This window comes from Phascolarctos cinereus, unplaced genomic scaffold (assembly GCF_003287225.1).
Source record: "Phascolarctos cinereus isolate Bilbo 61053 unplaced genomic scaffold, phaCin_HiC Scaffold_4;HRSCAF=312, whole genome shotgun sequence".
Lineage (NCBI taxonomy): Eukaryota > Metazoa > Chordata > Mammalia > Diprotodontia > Phascolarctidae > Phascolarctos > Phascolarctos cinereus.
This window is the reverse complement of record NW_027555847.1, coordinates 698635889-698658533: the sequence shown is the minus strand read 5'-3', so window position 1 is coordinate 698658533 and position 22645 is coordinate 698635889. Positions and strand designations below refer to the sequence as shown.

Genomic DNA, 22645 nt, shown 5'->3' with positions numbered 1-22645 from the left:
GTTAAATCACGTATTTGGAATAACAGGCAAAGAAGGGGTCCTACCAAACTTCTTTTATGAAACAAATATGATACTGATACCCAAACCAGGAAGTGTAAAAACAGAGAGAGAAAATTATAGACTGGTTTCACTAATGAATATGGATGCAAAAATCCTAAATAAAATACTAGCTAAAAGATTACATCAATATATTACAGAGATTATATATTATGATCAAGTGGGATTTATACCAGTAATGTAGAGATGGTTTAACATAAGGAAAACTATTAAAATAATTGATTATATCAATAATAAATGTAACAGAAATACTATTATTATATCAATAGATGAAGAAAAAGCATTTGATAAAGTATATCATTCATTTCTATTAAAAACACTTGAAAGTTTAGTTATAAGTGGACTTTTCCTTAAATTGATAAGAAACATTTACCTAAAAGCATCAGCAAGCATTATTTGTAATGGAGATAAACTAGAAGCCTTCCCAGTAAGTTCAGGTGTGGAACAAGGATGCCCACTGTCACTAATATTATTCAATTTGTACTGGAAATCTTAGCAATAGCAATAAGAGAAGAAAAAGAAATAGAAGGAACTAGAATAAGGAGTGAGGTAATAAAACCATCTTTTTGCAGATAATATGATGATATACTTGGAAAAATCCTAAAGACTCAACTAAAAAGTTAAATTAAATAATAATTTCAGCAAAGTCGTAGGATATAAAGTAAATCATTAGTATTTTCATATATCACTAACAAGACCCTGCAGGAAGAGATAAGCTAGAGAGGTTACCCCATTTTAAAAAACTCTAGACAATACGAAATACTTGGGAATACACCTGCCAAAACAAACCCAGGAACTATATGAACAAAATCATTAAAAAATTTTGTATACAAATAAAATCAGATTTAAATGGAGAAATATTAATTGTTCACGGGTATCCAAGGCCAATATAATAAAAATGACTATTTTACAATAATTAATCTACATATTCAATGCCATCCCAATTAAATTACCAAAAAATTATTTTCCTGAGCTAAAAAAAATAATAAAATTCATTTGGAAAAACAAAAGATCAAGAATGTCAAAGGAACTAATGGGAAAATGTAAAAGAAGGAGGCTTAGGAGTATCAGATCTTAAACTATATTATAAGGCAAAAATGATCAAAACTATCTGGTACTGGCTAATAAATAGAAAGGTAGATCAGTGGAACAGAGTAGATATACAATTTACAGCAGCAAACAAATATAGTAACCTAGTGTTTGACATGTGTAAAGACTTAAGTTTTCAGGACAAGAATTCATTATTTGGTTAAAATTGTTGGGAAAGCTGGAAAGCAGTCTGGCAGAAATTGGGCATAGACCAATATTTTACACCATTTACCAAGGTAAGTTCAAAATAGATACAGGACCTCAATATAAAGGGAGCTATTACAAGAAAATTTGAAGAATATAGAACATATTACCTATCAGACTTATGGATAGGTGAACAATTTATTAATAAACAAGAGATAGAAAGCACTGTGAGATACAAAGGAATAATTTTGATTACATTAAATCAAAAAGATTTTATACAAATAAAACCAACATAGCCAAGATCAGAAGGAAAGTGGAAAACTAGGGGAAGTTTTTATAGAAAATTCTTCAGATAAAGGTTTTATATCTCAAATATATAAAGAACTTTGTCAAATCTATAAGAATATGAGTCATTCCCCAGTTGATAAATGGCCAAAGGATATGAACAGGCAGTTTTCCAATGAAGAAATCAAAACAATTTATAGTCATGTGAAAAAATGCTCTAAATCATTACTGATTAGAGAAATGCAAATTAAAAACCTTGATTTATCATTTTAGACCTATCAGACTAGCTAAAATGATAGAAGAGGAAAGTGATAAATGTTGGAGGGGATGTTAAAAAACTGGTTGTTGGTGGATTCATTGTTGGTGGATCTGTGAGCTGATCCAATCATTTTAAAGAGCAATCTGGAATTATGCCAAAAGAGTTATAAAACTGTGTATACCCTTTGACCCAGCAATACCACTATTAGGTCTGTTTCCCAAGATGATTAGGGAAAAAGGAAAAGAACCCATGTGTTCTAAAATATTTCTATCAGCTCTCTTTGTGGTGGCAAAGAACTGGAAATTGCAGAGATGCCAATCAACTGAGAATGGCTGAACAAATTGTGGTATATGATTGTGATGAAATATTACTCTGCTATTAGAAATGAGGATCTTGATTTTTGAAAAGCATGGAAAGACTTGTATGACACAATGAAGAGCAAAATGAGCAGAACTAATAGAACATTGTATATAGTAGAAGCCATATTGTTTTAAGAACAACTTTGAGTGACCAAGTCATTCTGACTATTATAAATACCCGAATTAACTGCAAAGGTCCTATGAAGGAAGAAGCTGTTTACATCCAGAGAAAGAATTGAGATCTACCTACCTACCTATCTACACACACATATACATACACATACATACATACATACATTACATACATACACACACATTTGCGTGTAATGGTAGCTATCTCTAGAGTGAGGCAAGGGGGAGGGAAAAAAGTTACAAAATAATTGTTGTATATTGAAAAGGAGTATCAAGCTGTGCATCATAGGTCTGTAGTTTCAGGTGCAATCCTCTTTTTTTCTATTCTGCTTTGTTATGGAAAACTTGTTTTATTTCTTAAGTTAATAATTTTTTTAAAAGATTTTAAATTTTTGAAAATGAGAGTGAGAGAAGGGAGCCCAGGACCCGGACAAAGGCAGTGCATTGGATGGTCTCGTGAAGGAGACTAAGAAGGATTTATCAGGTAGGAAGAGAACCAGGACAGACCGCTGTTGTAACACCCGGGAAGAGAGCGTATCTACGAGGGTTGGGGGGGTAGTCAACAGTGCCAAATGCTGCTTAAAGATCAAGGTAGATATGGACTGAGAAAAGGCCCTTGGACTGTGGGTAACCTCCTTTCGGTTAAGTGGTGTGGACTGAAGGCAAACAGAGTTATGACGTGACACAAGCAGAAAAGGCAGCTTTTTCCTACTGATTTGGCCGCGAAAGGGAAGAGGTCTAGGATGATCGTTTATGAGGATGTTAAGAAGGTCTTTTAAAGATGAGGAGAGGTGGCATGTTTGTAGGTAACAGGAAAGAAACTAGTAGAAGGGGGGAGAACCTGAAAAGTAGATAGAAAAAGGAATGATTTGAAGGGGCAAGGCCCCAAAAGAGACACAAAGGGACAGGATCAAGGGCAAAAATAGAGGGATTAGTGTTGGCAGAGACAAAAACAAAAAGGTTGAGTACCTCATCCTCCAAGATGCGATGATATTGAGGTGATTTGGGATTTGGAAGGAGAGGGATCTGTGAAGAGATGGCCTGAATTTTTTCAGCGAAGTATGAGTGGAGGTCCTTGGCTGAGAGGAGGGGAGCAAAGACTGACTTGAGAAAAGAATGTGATGAAAAGTCAATCAGAGGGAAAGTAAAAGGATTTATTTGCAGTACTGAGAGTACAGCTTTGTAGCTGACCCCGTTAGCATGGTTATGTGACTTCCTCCAGGAGCACTCACAGCAACACAAGTACAAGAAGTGAGACGATGAATGGTCAGAGTCATCTTACCAGTCCCACCAATCTTTTCCAAACCCCCAACCACACTTGTGGGTTTGGAAAGGGATGTTGCGCCATGATGATAAAAAGAGGCAAGGGAATCAAAGCACAGTGTAAAGCTGAAGTATAACTAAAAGGTCAGGATTTTGAAAGGTGGAAACTGAGGCCAGAACAGGGATGATGGCCTGGAAGTGGAGTGACTGGAGGTTATGATAGGTTTAAGAAGGGTGAGGCACATGAAAAGTTGGGAGATCAGGAGTTTGTGGTTAGAGAAAATTCAGTTATGGATTGTAGAAGTGGAACATTTGTACATGATAACGAGGTCAAGGGAGTGACCATCTTTCTGTATGGCTGAAATGAAGGTAAAGATTTTGAAAGTTGGGGGAGGGGATAAGTACGGTGAAGCAAGGAAATTTGAGGGGATACCAGTATATCCAGCCATATGACTTAAATTCATCAAGGGCACTGAGGTGTTTTCTCCTTACTTATCTTGGGTGTCAATTCCCTGTTAGTCATTTTTGTTCTGTCATTTCCAACGTGAAAGCAATTCTCACATGACAAATGTTGGAGCAGCTGTGAAAATACAAGCACACTGAGGTTGTTGGTGGAGCTACGAATGGGTATATCCATTCTGGGATGCAGTTGGGAGCTATTCCTTAAAAGTGTCTAAACTGTGCATACCCATTGACCCAGTGATGATACAATGAGGCGTATACTCCCAAGAGATTAAAGAAAGAGGGAAAATATCCATATGTGGCAGGGTTTTTTTGTGATGGCAAAGAACTGGCAAGTAAGGGGGGGGCATATCAAATGGGAAATGGTTAAACAACTTATGGTATTTGAATGTAATAGAATACTATTATACTATAAGAAACGAAGGGGATGTCTTCAGAGAAACCTGTGCAGACCTACATGAACTGATGCAGTACAGTGAGCAGAACTAAGAACACAGTTTATACTGTAACAACAGAAAAATGAGCAAATTTGAAAGACTTAAGAACTCCAATCAACACAATGACAAAGCAAGAGTCCAAAGGCGCACTCAGAAAGTGACTCACCTCCTGACGAAGAGGTCATAGAAGCTTACATAACCTAAATATGCAGGACGAAACACATTTCTGACATTTATATGCTATCAAAACTGAGAATAGATTGTAGAAATAGGAGATTATTTTCAAAAATATAAAATACCTAAGCTAACAGAACACCAAGCAGAGATCTGTAAGGAACTACTGAAGGAAGAAAAACTCCTGGTCTCTATATGAAATTTACTGGACAATTCTATCAAACTTTAAAAGAATAATTAATATATAATACAAAAATATTCTCAAAAATAGAGAAATAAAGCACTCTACCAAACTCCTTTTTTGAGACAAATATATTGATTCAAAAATTTTAAATAAAATCCTGGCAAAAAGATAACAATGTTTAAAAAAAAATTCATCATTATGACTAAATTGGATTTATACCAACCAGGATGGTGTATCATTAGAAAAAACAACCAACACAATCATATTAAAAATAAAAACCAACAAAACAATATGATCATTTCAATAGATGAAGAAAAAAACATTTGACGAAGTCTAATACTCACATGCTTAAAAGGTCTTTAAAAAAAAAGGGAAGAAGGGAAAGGAAGAAAATAATCATTTTCATAGTACCTACTAAATACCAAAGGGCAGCTAGGTGGCACAGTAGATAGAGTGCCAGGCCTGGAGTCAAGAAGACTATCTTCCTCAGTTCAGATCTGGACCTCAGATACTTACTGGCTGTGTGACTGTGGGCAAATCACTTCACCCTGCTTGCCTCAGTTTCTTCATCTATAAAATAAGCTGGAGAAGGAGATGGCAAACCATTCCAATATCTCTGCCAAGAAAACCCCCAAAAAGCTCACAAAGAGTTAGACAGGACTCAAAACAACTGAACTGAACTAAATACCAAGTGACGTGCTAAGTGCTTTACTCATATTATCTCATTTGAGACTTACAACAACTCTGGAAAATGGGGCCAACAGTGGTTAAATGGCCTGCCCAGGGTCACCCAGCTAGGAAGTGTCTGGGGCTATTTGAACTCAGCTCTTCCTGACTCCAGGCCCAGCACTCTATCCACTGTGCCACCTTGCTACCTAGGCCTAAAAAGTATAGCTGTAGAGGGATCCTTTTTTTTGATATGTTAGAAGAATCTATCTAAAACTAAAAGCAAACACCATATGCAATGAGGAAACAGTAGAAACTTTCTAAACAAGGGTAAGGAGACCCCTTTTCCCTACTATTACTTGAGATAGTTCTAGAACTGTTAGCAATTTCAAGAAGACAAAATAAATAAAGATAAGAAGTGAGGAAAAGAAGAGCCAACCCTATCTGTATTTGCTGATGACATGATGAGTTACTTGGAAAATCCTAAAGAATCAGCAAAGAAGCTAACTGAGAAAATCAGTAGCTTTAGCAAAGTTACCCACCACTAAATGAAACCTCAAAAATCAACATTTCATTATAATAATGACAAAATCCAAAAGGCAATAATAGAAAGGGATATACCATTCAAAATAAGTTTCAAATGCACTACCAGGATAGAAGAATATTTAGTGTTAGTGACTGGATCATGTAAATATAATAAAATGACAATACTGATAAAGGTAATTCACAGATTTAGGACTACACCAATCTTATAACCAAAGGGACACTTGACAAAACAAAACAAAAATAATTTAAAAATCATTTGGAGGAACAAACATCTAGAATAGCAAGGAAATAATGAAAAAGGTGGAAATGAAGGTGTATAGCACTTCTTCCACATCTCAAACTAAATCATAAAGCAGTAATCATTAAAATCATTTGGTACTAGTTTTAAAAAATGGGAAAAAATATCAATTGACTAGGCTAGACAAGGATGAATAAGAAATAACTGGACTTAATAACATAGTGTTCAATAAAACCAAAAACAAATTAGCTAGGAAAGAACTCCGTATTTGTTAAGAATCACTGGGAAACAAAAGGATCAAGCAAAAAGGAAAAGAACCCACTTATAAAGATACTTATAGCAGCTCTTTTTGTGCTGGCAAAGAACTGGAAATCAAGGGAATGCCCATCCATTGGGGAGTGGCTGAACAGGTTGCATATGATTGTAATGGAATACTATTGTGTTATGGGAAATAACAAGCAGGATGGTTTCAGAAAAACCTGGGAAGACTTATATGAACCGTTGCAAAGTGAAGTGAGCAGAACTAGGAGATCATTGTACACAGTAATAGCAATATTGTCACTACAATCAACTGTGAGACTCATAATGAAAAATGCTATCCACCTCCAGAGAGAGAACTTACGAACTCTGAGTGCAAATGGAAACATATTGTTTTTTGTTTTATTTTTCTTGCTTGGGGGAGAGGGGCAACTGGCCAATACAGAAATGTGTTTTGTATGACTCTATATGTATAATGTTGTCTGCTTCTCAGTGGGTGATAGAGGGGCTACAGAAAGGGAATGAATTTGGAATTCAAAAAAATTTTTTTTAAGAATGTTAAAAATAGGTAAAATATTAACAACAACAAAAAAAGAACTGCTGGGAAAAGTGGAAGGCAATCTGGCAGAAAATAGGCTTAGGCCAACATCTTATGCTCTATCCCACAATAAATACAAAATGGATATATGACGTGAATATTAAACATTAGTACATAAAAAAGGAGAGAAAATCATATATCTTTAGCAGTTCTGGGTAGGGGAAGAATGCTTAAACATACAAGAGATTGAAGCAATTACAAAAAGAAAAGAGATAACTGTGATTACATGAAATTGAAAGATTTTGTACAAACAAAATTATTACACCTGGGAAAAAGGGAAGTGGTTAACTTTGTATCAACTATCTTTGATAAGGGTTCAATATCCAAGATATATCCCAGATACATAGAGAATTAACCAATATATAGACCAAAAGCTATTTTCTCAATGAAGATGGTCAAAGGATATGAACAAATGGTTCTCAAAATGTAGACTATTCACAACTATGTGAGAAAATGCTCCAAAGCACTAATAAGAAAAATATAAATCAAAACAACCCTGGGATCTCACCTGTAACCCAACAAATTGTCAATGATGACAAAAAATGGTAACAGTCAATACTGGAGGGGCTCTGGAAAGAAATGCACCCAAATACATTTTTAGTGGAGCTATGAATTCATGCAACCATTTTGGAAAATAATTTGGAATTATGCGAATAAAGTGACTTAAATACCCACCCTTTGACCCAGAGATTCCACTAGAAGGCATATGCTTCAAAGAAATGACTGAGAAAAAGAAAGGTTCCAAATACACCAAAAAAATAGATAGCAGCACTTTTTGTGGTAGCAAAGAATTAGAAACAAAGTAAGTGTCCATCACTTGTGGAATGGCTAAACAAGTTGTGGTTCATGAATGTAATGGAGTATTAATATGCTTTAAGGAATAATGAACATGGTGAATACAGAGAAGCATGAAAGGATTTATATGAACTGATACCAAATGAAGTAAGCAAAATCAGGAAAACTGTACAGAATAACTAAAATAACGTAAATAGAAAGAACAACAGAACAATGGAAACTTAATGTTACAAAATAAACAAGTGAATAAAGACCAACTGTGATCCCTAAGAAGAGAAATGAGAAGGCACCCCCTCCCCACCCTCACCCTTGCTCAATAGGTATGAAACATTGCAATATCATGTCAGACTATTTCACAGTGTTGATTGGTTTTGCTGATTTTTTTCTCTTCTTCCCCATAAAAAAGGATTCTTTGTGGCAAAGAACTGGAAATTGAGGGGATGTCCATCAATTGGGGAATGGCTAAACAAATGGTGGCATATGATTATGATGGAATACTACTGTGCTGCAAGAAATGATGAGCTGGTGGATTTTAGGAAAAAATGGAAAGACCTGCATGAAATAATGAAGAGTGAAATGAGCAGAACCAAGAGCACATTATATATAGTAATAGAAATATTGTTTGAAGAATAATTGTGAACAACCAAGTTATTCTGTATTATAAACACTCAAATCAACTACAAAGGACCTATGAAGGAAGATGCCATCTACTTCCAGAGAAAGAACTGATAAATAGAACTATGTATATTATGGTTTTACATATATTTATATATTTGTGTCAAATGATGGCCTATCTAGTGCGGGGGGGGGGGAGGGAGGGAGACAGTTTGGAACTTAAAATGTAACAAAATAAATAAATAACTTTTTAAAAAGGATTCTTTGTTAGGGGAATGGTTCTTTGGGGGCAGGATTGGGGAAGGATATAGGGGGAAATGTAGATAATATAAAGATGGAAGATATCAACACAAATCTATCCTTTGAAATATGTTATATAAGTTTTTATTAAGATTCTTTCCAAATTTACTATGATATATTTTACCGTGGGCAGCTAAGTGGTGCAGTGGATAGAGTGCTGGGCCTAGAGTCAGGAAGACTCATCTTCCTGAGTTCAAATCTGGCCTCAGACACAAACTAGCTGTGTGATCTTGGGCAAGTCACTTAACTGTCTGCCTCAGTTTTCTCATCTGTAAAATGAGCTAGAGAAGGAAGTGCTATACTCATATGCCAGCAAATTTGGAAAACTCAACAGTGATCACTGGATTGGAAAAGATCAGTTGACATCCCAATCCTAAAGAAGACCAATACCAAAGAATGTTCAAATTACCAAATGACTGCACTCATTTTGCATGCCAGCAAGGTTGTGCTTAAGATTTTGCAAGGAAGGCTTCAGCAATATGTGAACGGAGAATTACCAGAAGTGCAGGCTGGTTTTTGGAGAGGCAGAGGAAGTAGAGACCAAATTACCAACATTCATTGGATTATGGAGAAAGCAAGGAAATTTCAGAAAAAACATCTGCTCCTGCTTCATTGACTACAATGAAGCCTTTGACAGTGACAGCAAAATATGACAAGTCCTCAAAAAAATGGGAGTACCAGACCATCTTATTTGTCTCCTGAGGAACCTGTTTGTAGGCCAAGAAGCAGCAGTTAGAATCAAACATAGAACAACTATTTGGTTTAATATTTGAGGAAGAGTACAACAAAGCTTCATATTGTCACCTTTCTTATTTAATTTATATGCAGAGTACATCATGTGAAATTTCAGGCTGGATGCATCAAAAGCCAGAATTAAGGTTGCCAGGAGAAATCTCAACAATCTCAGATATGCAGACAATACCACTCTAAAAGCAGAAAGAACTAAGAAGCCTCTTGATGAGGGTGAAAGAAGAGAGTGTCAAAGCTGGCTCGAAGCTTAACGTTTAAAATAAAAACACCTATGATCCTCATCCCATTACTCCTAGAAAATAGAGAGTCAGATTTTATATTCTTGAGTTCAAAGATCACTGTAGACAGCAACTGCAGCCATGAAATTAAAAGACACTTCTTGCTAGAAAAATTACAGCAAGGGGCAGCTAGGTGGCACAGTGGATAGAGCACCGGCCCTGAAGTCAAGAGGACCTGAGTTCAAAGCTGGCCTCAGACCAAACACTTGATACTTACTAGCTGTGTGACCCTGGGCAAGTCACTTAACCCCAATTGCCTAAAAAACAAACAAACAAAAACCAAAAAATTACAGCAAATCTGCGTAGCCTACTGAAAAGCAGAGACATCACCTTGCCAACAAAGGTCCGTACAGTCAAAGCTATGGTCCAGTAGCAATGTATGGTTGTGAGAACTGGAATGTAAGGAAAGCGGAGTGCCACAGAACTGACACTTTCAAATTACAGTGCTAGAGAAGACTTTTGAGAGTCCCTTGGACAACAAGGAGATCAAATCAGTCAATACTTAAAGAAATTAATTCAGACTACTTACTGGAAGACCAAATACTGTAGCTGAAGGTTAAACACTTTGGCTACATAATGAGAAGACAGGGCTCATTGGAAAAGAGTTCGGAAAAGATTGAAGGCAAAAGGAAAAGGGGATAGAAAAAGGTTATGGATAGACAGTATCATGGAAGCAATGAACATGAGCTTGCATAGACTTTGGGAGACAGTGGAGGATGGAAGGGCCTGGTGCGCTATGGTCCATAGGGTCAGGAAGAGCTGGACAGGACTGAATGACAATACATTTTACATATCTGAATGTGCATTATGGCTGTTGCTTTAGAGATGTAAATTATTTTAAATATGTTCTTCCTATAGAAACTAATTTCCAGATGCTGGCAAGTCTCTTGCCTTATTTAGCCATAGCCTTCTTGATATAGTGTGATCAACATTATTTGTGATTATTACTGTTGTTAATTTGTTCTCAGTTTTATGGGGTTCCGATAGAAACAATCTGAGGACAAGCTACTAACTGCTATTATTCTTTTAAATCCAGTGTTCTGCGGACTACTAAACAGGTGGATAAAGTAACTGCTTTTTTGTAATTGAGTATTGGGATGTTAAGTTCATCTTCTGTAGACTCATTGAAAGCATCGTTGGGACTTCTCTAGTAGCAGACAGGATGACAGGGATGACAGGAACTTTGTCTTGTTTCTACATGGTTTTAATATCTCTTACTAAATCTCTATGTTTTGAAAGTTTTCCATTCTATATAGTATAGTCTGAAGATTTTAAGATTTATATAATCTCAAAGCATCTATTTTAAAACACTATTCTAAAATTTTTATGGGTCAATATTATGCCTGGGAGGTTATGGGCAACAGTTCCATCTGTAAGTATACTCCAGTCCCAGTATAGTTTATGGGTAGAATTCTCAAGAAGATCTTTGTATTTGTATTTGTAGTGTGAGGATGTGTCTACTGGTAGTTTATAAAGAATCATGAGCTTCTGCTGTATCATTCTAGCTACCTGACTGTCTTTCGCGGACCTGGTAAATACCACATTTTGGCAGCATGCAGTGATATGTTGTTCAGTAGATACTGTCGCATTGCCTAATGTGCACTGATTATTATTGTCGGTATAGAGATGCTGGCAAACGTGTCCCTTTTGTCCTGTGTTTACTCTCCTAGCTGCATCTGCAAATGCTCTTGGGATGAGCTGGCTTATTGAGTCTCATGACAAACTTTTCCCACCCTCATTTTCCCCTCCACTAGTCTTCATTATCTGTAAGATAATGTTGTTCGTAATGTTTCACACCTCTTTTAAACACAAACAGTGTAAAGATTGTACGAGAGGCCCCTGTTGTTAGATAGTCTTTAGTATGGGTGTGGCCAGTAAAGTTACCAGCGGCAGCCAATCTGGCGGTAAGCATCCCTGAATGTCTCAAGGCCAGTCCTCAGTCTGCCATGGGAATTGTTTGAGGCTTTCCACGATGGTGAGATGCGCCAGAGCTTGCAGGTAGCTGGAACAGCCTTTGAGGGTTTGGATCTGTTTGATGGCCCCATTAGACAACAGAGTAACACTGGTGATGCTATATGGCTATGAACCACTGAACACCTCAATCTCTACAGAATCAAAACGGCAAAAGTGTCTCAAATGTTATACCCTTTGACCCACAGATCTCACTGTGAGCCATATATGCCAAAGAGGTAAATGTATGTATATATATATACAGAAAGGTCCCATATACAAAAATATATTCATAGAAGCCCTTTTACAGCAGCAAACAAATTGGAAATAGGGACCCATAAATTGGGGAATGGCTGAATAAATCTGGGCATTGAATGTGGTGAAGTATTACTATGCTACAGGAAACAGAAACATGAAATCAGCGGTACACATAAAGACTTGTATGAACTGATGCAGAGTGGAATAGGTAGAACCAGGAAAACATTATGCATAGTGACTATAACATTGTAAATGGGAAGAACAGCAAGAAATAAAGAAACAAAAATGAAGTTGACTGCAGTTAAATTATAATGACCAAGCCTGGTGCTAGGGAAGAGCGGAGAAAATGCATTTCCCTACCCTCCCTGCATTTCAGAGGTAGTAGGTTTTGAGCATGAAATATTGTAAAGTCTGTCAGTGGATAGTTTAGTTTTACTGAATTGATTTTTTTTCTCTAAAAAAACCACCAAACTTTTATGTTAGAAAAAATAAAACCCTCGTAACAAATATGCCTAGTCAAGTGAAGCAAATTACCTCATTGGTCATGTCTAAAAATGTATCTTTCATTCTTCATGTTGAGTCCATCATCTCTCTGGCAGGAGGTGGGAAATGTGCTTCAGCTTTGGACCTCTAGACCATCTTTGTCATTTCACAGATCACAGTTCTAAAATCTTTTAAAGTTGTTTTTCTTTATGATGTCATTGTATAAATTATTCTCCTGGTTCTTCTCTCTTCAGTCTGCATCAGTTCAGACATATGTCCCCAGCTTCTTTTGAAACTGTTCATTTCATCTGTTCTTATGACACAATTATTCCATTACATTCCTATACCATATCTTGTTTAGCCATTCCCCAATAGGAAAGCACCCCCTTAGTTTCCAGTCTTTGCTACTCTGAAAAGATCTGCTATAAATATATTTGTACAAATAGGTCCTTTTCCTCTTTCTTTGCTTTCTGGTATATGCCTAGAAGTATTATCCCTAGGTCAAACAGCATGCACAATTTAGTGGCTTTTACTTTTCAGTTGCTTTCCAAAATGGTTGTACCAAGTGACAGCTGTACCAACAGTGCATTCATGGTCCAGTTTTTCCCACAGCCCCTCCAATATTTGTTGTTTTCCTCATGTATCATTTTTGCCAATTCGATGGCTATGAGGTATTCTCTTATTGGATCTTTGTTACAAGGGATAACATGCTGGATCAGGGAAGGGGAAAACATCTAGTACAATGCCTTATACATAATAGGCATGTATTAAATGTTTCATTTATCCATTGATTGAATAAGATCATAAATCTACTGAAATGATTCTAATAAAATCTTCTAACCAAATAAGCAACAATCCAGAACTGACTTAGCTGCACCTTTTTTTTGGGGGGGGAGGGAGGGGGAAACCTCATGTAAACCTATAAAATGAGAGATGCTATAAATTTTTATAATTAATATAAGAATATTTAATGTTTCACTTATTCATATTCTAATCTATATTTTTTTTTAACTTTGTCTCTTGTATAACAGTTAAAATGAGAGTATTCTGTTATGCTAAAATTGTGGTGAGCCTGACTAATTTGGACTCGAATATTGTGACATCTGACACTATTCAGGCTAGGTTGGGATGAAGTTTTCCTTCAAGGAAAAATTAATTTACTTAAGAGAACTAACCATAGAACCTAAATTGGAATGGACTTATCTCTTGGTTAAGAATCTCTTTCTATAACATTGCTGACAAGTGGCCAACGAGGCTCCATTGGAAAGCCTTTAGTGAGACAAAACCCACTGGCTACCATGTGTGGAAATCCAAGTCCATATCCTTTGGACAGTTCTCACTATTAGGAAGTTCTTCCTTACGTCAATCAACTCTTACATCGGTTTCCCTGCGACAATCCCTCTCCCTCCAACCTGCCCTGTTTCTAGTTCTGACTCTAGGGTCAAGCAGAATAAGTTTAATCCTTCTTTGACTCAGCAATACCACAACTAGGTTTGTATCCCAAAGAGATCAAAGAGAAAAGAAAAGGACCTATCTGTACAAAAATATTTAGAGCAGCTCTTTTGGAGGTGGCAAAGAATTGGAAATTGAGGGCATGCTCATCAATAGGGGAGTAGCTAAACAAGTTGCAGCATACAATTGTGATAACTATTGTGCTATTAGAAATGATAAGGGGTATAGTTTCAGAAAAACATGGCAAGATATATATGAACTGGTGCAAAGTGAAGTGAGAAGAACTGGGAGATCATTGTACATAGTACAACTGTAATGATCAACTGTGAAAGACTTAGCTACTCTGATCAATACAATGATTCAAGACAATTCCAAAGGACTCATGAGGAAAAGATGCTACCTACCTTCAGAGAGAAGACTGATGAGCTCTGAGTGTAAATAGAAGTATAATTTTCTCACTTTTCTTATTTTTTGCTTTTTTGTGCAATATGGCTAATATAGAAATATGTTGTTAATGATTTCACATGTATAATTGCTATCATATTGTTTTCTTTCTCAGTGAGTGGGAGAGGGGTGGGAGGGAGGGAGAGAATCTGGAACTCAAAATTTAAGAAGAAAAGAATGGTAAAAATAAATAATAAAAAAATGGGAACTCTGATCTCCTGACTCATAATTCAGGGTCCTCCTCACCACTCTTGCTGACTTCCACTGAAATTCAAAACTATGCCCCGACACCAAACACCTTCACTGCTGCCACCACCCTCTTTTCAGCTCCCTTTTGTGTGTTGTCTTCCCTCATTAGAATGTAAGTTCTTTGAGGGCAGATATTGTCTTTCTGCTTATTTTTGTAGCCACAGCAGTTAGCACAGCGCTTAGACGTAAATGATTTAATAAATGCTTCTTTTCTTCCTTGCCTCGGCCAGCTAATTTTTTTCCTCGCGCTTCCCAATGGAATTTTTTACTGAGACACGTTTCTGATAATTTCCCTTTACCTTACTATAGACTTGGTAGTTTTCTGTTGCTTCAGCAATGTGCGTGTCCAGTCTTTTCACTGCAGGAACATAAAAACTTTCTAATTCAGTGGCGTCGAGCTGTCTCTCATGGCGTGAGGGCCTCTTGGATGCTGCTCTGACTGTGCTCGACTCCTTTTCTGTGTTTGTCAGATCGTCTCCAGCGTCTGCCTTTGACTTCATCAGATCTGACCTGGGGTATTAATAGGGATGAAATGGACCAGTTATTTCGGACTACGTCCCATGGGATTGATAGAGAAAAGCAAAGTGGCTGTGATTGCATTAGGTTTAATGACTACATTCATTCATTCCTCGTATGTTTTATACAAGAAATAATATGTAACCAATTGTTGGATGCCAGAGTCATTTTTAAACTCTTCCAACAGACAGGTTTTCTAAGTAAATCAAACTGATTATACATATTGTGACACGGCAGTGCAACAGAGAGAAGCATAAAGGCTGTCTCTATATTTCTGAGGAGAGCCCAGTGCAAGGAATTTGGGGACCTAACTTGTGAAGTTTTAGTCTTGATGACTGAGGAAAAAATTGATACAAGACAGAAATAAGTTTTGGAGGGCTAACAAATTCCAGCCAGGAAAGCTGGTTAAAAAGATGGTAAAGGAGACCACAGAATCTGATGCAATTAATTTATTTTATGATTATGGTTAGTGGCTCACTAATCTTGCTACAGCTTTTTTTTTTTAACTTGGAAAAGATTTCCAATTTTATAATGTGCACTTCATTTATTCACTAACTGAATGGCACTGATTATTTTAGAATAAGGTTGTAATGGTTTTTTCAGTCCTTTATGAAGGAAATATCTTTACCTTTTCAGTCTTTGTGAAAGGCACAGTGAACTTGGAGAAGATCGACTACTTTGAACATCAGCTAACGTAGCCAAAACAAAAGTGGCTTCTAAGACCATTTCATCAATGCTGAAAGCCACAGGCCTAGAAAGGTAAAATCACAGCATAAGGGACGTTTGTATCCTCATGTAGACCACAGACATTAGCAGTACAGTGAGAGATACTTAATTTTGGAATAGAAATAGCCAAGCAGAAACACCTTTTTTCCATTCACAGGTAAAAATATACGATGTAAGATTTGTTTTTAAAATCCCACATAACATGCTTTAGTTTTTTAAGAGATAGTTAATGCATTTGAGTCATATGCACAGTTTCTTATCACTGTACCCATTTTATAAATTGTTTCACTTAAACACACTATAGAAAACTTGTAGATATCTTTCACTGAATTAAAAAAATGATATGCTATTGTTTATTTTATTTTATTGTTGTTGATGTTAGTGTTATTTTGAGACTCGGTTGGCTGGAAGTACAGTGGCCTCATCCCAATACATACCAGCTGAAGCTTTCATTTGCTCTATTTTTCTGACCAGGGCTGGTTGACCCCTCCTGAGGAAGCTTGGTGGCCGTCCATTCCCAAGGGCTCACTATGCTGGTGCCAGACTTAATTTGGACATCCTATCGATTTTAGCCCTACCACAGCTCAGAAACCCCAAACTCAAGCAATCCGCCAGCCTCAGCCTTGTCAGCATCAGTAAATACAGGAGTGTGCCACCAAAACCAGTTGCTATGCTTTATTCTAAAATAAAAATATAACTTCATAAGTGCCTAAGAATGATATTACACATAATTACCTCGTATAGGATAATAAGTGCTCTGTCAGCATAGTGTAGTTTCTAGGTCTATTTTCTTTTCCTTTGTTAAGCAATGGAGTTAAGTGACCTGCCCAGGGTCACACAGCTGGTAAGTGTCAAGCATCTGAGGCCAGATTTGAACTCAGGTCCTTCTGACTCCAGAGCCAGTGCTCTATCCACTGTACCACCTAGCTGCCCAGGCTTAGCTATTTTCAAGCGAGATTCTAGAAGTTTTTATCACAATATACATCAATTAACATATTATTTATTTAATACATTATGGTTAGATATAATAAATTATAATTTGTTAATAAATTAATACATAGCTACTCAATAATATAAGGGACTTACTTTCCAGAAAGATCAAAATAAATAGACACAGGAGCAATTGTAGCTTCTGAAAATGCCAGCAGTCCCTAAAAGAAAAAAAGGTGGATTTCTATGAAGTAGAAGTAATAATTATAAACTCTAGCATGAAGGAAATATGAGTCCTTACCCTCAGTTCTTTAAGACAAAATGTTACTTCAGTGTCAACTCCAATTTGAAAGTAGTCAAATTCATCAGGATCGAGATGCATTTCAGTGTACATACACTTGGCAAAATCTATTTGAATATTAGGAAAAGTAAGGATGAAAGAAATCAGATCCATAGTCTCTGACTGTCAAAGCACCCTCAGGAACATTTCCTGACCACGATTAAGTTTTCGAAAAAAACTACGTGATTGACATTGTCACTCTAATATTGACATTAGGCAAGTGATGAGATTAGATAAACACCATACACTTTAAGGAATTCAGGTAGAAAGCTATTTATAAACAGCGTTTTTCACATTATGAGTTTCTAATTCAAAGGATATTAAAGTGAGTCCTTTTTAATTTATTTCTTAATTATTTGTTTCATTGTAAGGATAGGGCTTGATTAAGTAAAGCAATCAAATGATCCCAGTCTATCTAAAGTTAAGGATGCTCTACCTGAGTGTGAACAATCCCTGGACACCTCCACAGGTGTGACAGGATATCTGTTCAGATTGGTTGGGGGATTTAGGTGGCATGATGGATAGAGGGCTGGGCATGGAACAGCTGGGTTCATATTCAGCCCCAGACTTTTACATGCTGTATGACTCTAGGCAAATCGCTTAACCTCTGTATGCCTCAGTTTCCTCATCCATAAAATGGAGATAACAATAGTACCTACTTCCCAGTTTTGTTGTGAGGATCTAATGAGAATATCTGCATAGTTAATAGCTTAACATTAGCTTTAAAGTTCCTGGCACATGGTAAATGCTATATAAATGTTTAGTAATTGTTATTGTTCTTTATTTCTCATGCCGTCTGAGGACTGTCATAAAGCCAGGAGCTAGTTGAGGGCCCAAGAGATTGAAGTGCCTGGTGGCAGAGAGGAAAGAGAGCCACTGCTGAAACAGAACTCCATAGGAAGGAAGAAGAACACATGGTAGTCCCCCCTTTGCTTCCTCTCCCTCCATCCTGGCCAAAGGAGGATGCTGCAAGCTTTGGAGGGTCAGGAGGGTTTTAGACTTTCCATCTTCTGATTAGCATTCCAGCAGCATTCCTGGAACAACTTCACGCAGAGTCTGCATGGGGAGCCAAGGACAGACTGGGAAGAGATTCCAGAGAAGATACACCATCCCTAAGGAGAACAGCTTGAAAATTCTAACAACAGGAATTTCAGGAACTGGGAACTGCCTACTGTGCCACATGTGCTCACCAAGCGTGAACCCACTTTGTCCTGAACTCTGCACTGGTGGTAAAAGCACAGGCTTTGGAGGGGAATATTTGTACCAACTATACCAACTATATTACTTTAGTAAATATGCCTTTCTAAAAGTTAATTAAATCTCACTAACTAATTAATATCAACTAATACTTATGTGAGAAGCACACTAGCAGGAACTACATTAGAAAGACACCCTAGAATCCCAAAGACCCAGAAGACCCATGTTCTGGGGACCTGAGTGTGAATGAGGCTAGCCAGAAGAGTAAATCCAGACCTTAAATATGTTTATATTTCTGTTTAATTCCTCAAATGAGAGATAATGGTATAGTCAGTGCTGATTTGTAACACATAAAACTAGCTAGTTTTAATTAGGAGGGACAAAGACCTACCAGTAAACACGTTCAAAGAAGCACTAGGTTTCAGCTCTTGTTCCATCCTACTATTTCTGTAAAACCTACTATGTACTACAAAAGCCCCACTATGTACTACAAAACCTTGGGCAAATCAACTAACCTCCCTAAGTCTTTCCTCTTCTCTGTAAAATGAGAGGGTAGAGCTAGACTAAATTCAATAAACATTTATTAAAGACCTAATATGGGGCAAAGTATTGTTTAGATGCTCTGTAAGTTCTTTTCTAGTTCTGTGGATCTGATTTTGTGAACTACACAATATATTCAAATGCCCTTTACCCATAAAGGAAACTAACTCAATGTGAATTTTGCAATGCATTGTAAACATTCAATTTAAATTACACAAGCAACATTTACTTTCAGATATCCTGTACAATTCCATCTTGTGAAAATTAAATTGTTACTTCAAACACAATTGTTCTTTTCTAAGTTGATCTAAGAACAACTAAATCTTTATGACAGAATACTTTTTTTTAAAAGTAAAGGTATTATTTTAATTTGTGCTTTCTAGACCTTAGATAAGTTAGGAAAGTTTAGTCAAAATAACAATTGTGTGTATTCAAATTCTAAGCCATCCCTCCCCCACAAATATTTTAGAAGAGGCTATCTTCTGCTTTTGATTGCCAAAATAATCTTGAGCAGAGAAAAACAATCCCCCCCTCCCCTGCCACACACATACATCTTTAAACAACACAGTAATGCAAGAGATCTTTACTTGCACTTATAAGTGGAGCCTGTTTCAGAATCGAGTTTCATTTTCAAGCACCTACAACAAACAAGGATGCAAGAAACCCAGGTTCAATACCAAAACTCCTCCTGTGTGATGTTGGATAAATCACTCTATTATAAGGTAAAATCCCTTCATTTATAATGAGAGGATTAGACTAGATGACCCCAAGTTCCTTTCCAGGTATAAAATCCTATGATCCTATGACAAAAGTAATGTAAACTTACTTTTAAAATCCCTATTTGACCTGAACTTACACTGACTATCCATTAATGGCCAGTTTTAGATATAGATAGATATAGATATAGATATAGATATAGATATAGATAGATATATGTATATGTATGCATGCATATGTATGTATATGTGTATGTATATATACATGTGCACATATATGTATATGTGTATGCGTATGTATGTGCATGTATGTACATATATATTTATACACACACATATATATGTTAGCAACATTCTTACTCTCCTATAAAAATGTCACAATCGCAGTTTATAATTCTAAATTAATCGTTTTTTACTTGAGTGAGAACCCTACATAACAAGTAGAGCTGTGAGTTATTTTTGTAATGGCAAAAAGTTCGAAACTTAGGGGATACCCGTCTATGCAGGAATGGCTGAACAAATTGTGGTATTTGAATATAGTGAATATTATTGTGCTCAAAGATAGTTTTTGAAAAACTTGGCAAGACTTGTATGGACTGAGATAAAGTGAAATGAGGAGAATCAGGAAAATTATTTATACTATATTATCAATATTATAAAAATTAATAATTTTTAAAGATTCAAGAACTTTGATCCATGCAATGATCAATTATAATTCCTGAGGACCAATGATGATGAATGTCACCCACCTCCTGACAGAAAGGCGATGGATTAAATATGAAAAATGAGAAATAAATTTTTCAATATGGGAGTTTGTTTTGTTAGATTATAATTACTAGTTGCAAGTTGCAATTACTAGTTCCTTTTTCTTTTTTTTTTTCCCCCAGAGAAGGGCAGAGGGGGAGGGAAAAATCAAATGTCTGATAATTGAGAAAAATCTAATTAAAAAAATGAGGTGGACCTTCAAAATATATATTTTTTAACACAAACAGTAGAAACTTGTTATTCTCTATAGCCCAGAACCAGTGTGGGACAATGAAAAAAGGTACTAGATTTGGAGTCAGAGGACCTGGGTTTAGGCCTACAGGCCTAAGGCCCAAGGCCACACAGGCCATAGGCAAGACTTCAATCTTCTCTGGGCCTACATCCCGTCTTCTCTAAAGTGAAGGGGCTGGACTAGACCAGGGGCCTAGGTCCTTCTCAGCTCTGCATCTGTGATCCCATGATGGAATTAGGTCAAGGCCTAAGCTACAGAAATGACACAGCAGGCGAGACACAACCCCTCGATCTTATACTAGGCAAGTTTTTGTGAGCAGTGCCATGCATTCAGGTCCTAACTGGCAGCACTGGGCCTATTCCAAAGTGGCCTTATGCGAATGAAAGCAGTATCTTTGCCAACTTGGTATTCATTTTCCAATCCTCCCTAACACCACCAAAAAAAAAAAAGGCACTGAATCGGATCCAACTAATTGAAGGCCCTGGTTCTACTAGTTTCTCATTTTAAAACAAATAAAGTTTCTTCCTCTGTGTTTGGTCATCCCAGGTGGGGACTCGGTCAAGCAGCTTAAGATTAGCTGTTATGTTGAAAAGATACGGAGACATTTTCTTGATAGCTCCAAACCCCTGATTCTATTGCACCATTGTTAAGTTCCTTTATCCCATTAGCAAACCTTTTAGGATAGCTACCTTTATGTACTTTCATTTTTTTTCCCTTTTCATATATTCCATCTAGAAAGTTTCCTTCACACACAACTTGGCCAAAATTATTTTTTCTTAAAAAAAATGGGAATTGAAAACTTAATTTTATTTGCATTAAAATGCTTTTATTTGGGCTATAAAAGTAACAGAAAACATACTGAATCTTTCCCCACTACTGGCAAAGTCATTACTACTGCATTTGTTTCCTTTCTGGTGACCCAAGATCAACTTAAAAACAGTGCCCAATTTAAGTTCCAATTTGAATGAATCGACCTTCCCTTTCCAAAAGTCTTCACTTGATTTTTACATCTTATTTAAATTACTTTAAAATTCTGAACCTACCGTGTAATTTCTAATTGGCTTAGTCTCAAAATTATCTACAAAGGCATTATCAAAAGGTACTTCTTACCTATTTCATCCTCAATATAGCTCTTAAAGCAAACTTTCATTGGTGTCACAGCTAAAGTAATTTCTTCTTGACTCAGTGGAAAATGAATCATTATATCAGCCAACAACCTAAGAACAGTGAGCCACATTAAAATTAATTGAAAACAAACAAAAACAAATCACCAAGTGTTAATTCGATCTTTACCTCACAATATGGGTTGTTATGGTTCAGGTTTTTTAATATTCACACAACAAAAGAATGACTTTGTGAATTATTTTCTTTAAATTTTAATATTTTATTGTAGATTTTTAAAAAATTATATTCGTCATGGAAAACCACATAAAAACAAAACATCATTAATTAAAATACTTTAAATCCATAGCAGCTTTAATAAAACACCAGGATAAAATGTCATGAAAAGAGTTAGTCACATGTATAACTGGATTTTGAAGCTACTGGTGTACCACCTCCTGAAGATGGCCTCATACAGTGTGGCAACACAGGGCACTAGGCTGGAAATCTGAACCCTTTTGTGTTCTAGTCCAATCTCTCCTGTAATCCTTGGCAAAGCAGGGCTCCTCAAACCTTGGGATTTGGGTTTCCTCAGTTGTAATAAGGAGGTTAGACGTCTCTCTAAGCTCCTTTTTCAACATCCTAAAATCTTGAGATAATATTAAATATACATACATTTGGTGTGTGCATTCCCATTTTTGTATCACTTATCCAGAAATCTTATTCCATTCTTGACATCACTAAAGTTTTTATCTAGTAGAAATGCACAAGTCTTTATCTTTACCTTACCCTGTTTTTGGAGCTCCTGTCCTCAACACCCCTCTGAATCACCGTGTATTAACTTTGTCCATATTTTG

The 22645-nt window shown here is 36.5% G+C and overlaps 1 protein-coding gene across 1 annotated transcript in view; it reads right to left on the bottom strand.

Annotated features, from left to right (window-relative positions):
* The window catches only part of RAD9B (RAD9 checkpoint clamp component B), a 51212-nt gene that overhangs the window by 5630 nt on the left and 22937 nt on the right, over positions 1-22645 (bottom strand). The window contains exons 6-10 of the mRNA XM_020970138.2: positions 21798-21904; positions 17199-17305; positions 17054-17118; positions 15870-15992; positions 15025-15235 (exon numbers count right to left, since the gene is read on the bottom strand). Of these exons, the coding sequence (XP_020825797.1) occupies positions 15025-15235; positions 15870-15992; positions 17054-17118; positions 17199-17305; positions 21798-21904 (613 nt within the window). The remainder of the gene's footprint in view (positions 1-15024; positions 15236-15869; positions 15993-17053; positions 17119-17198; positions 17306-21797; positions 21905-22645) is intronic.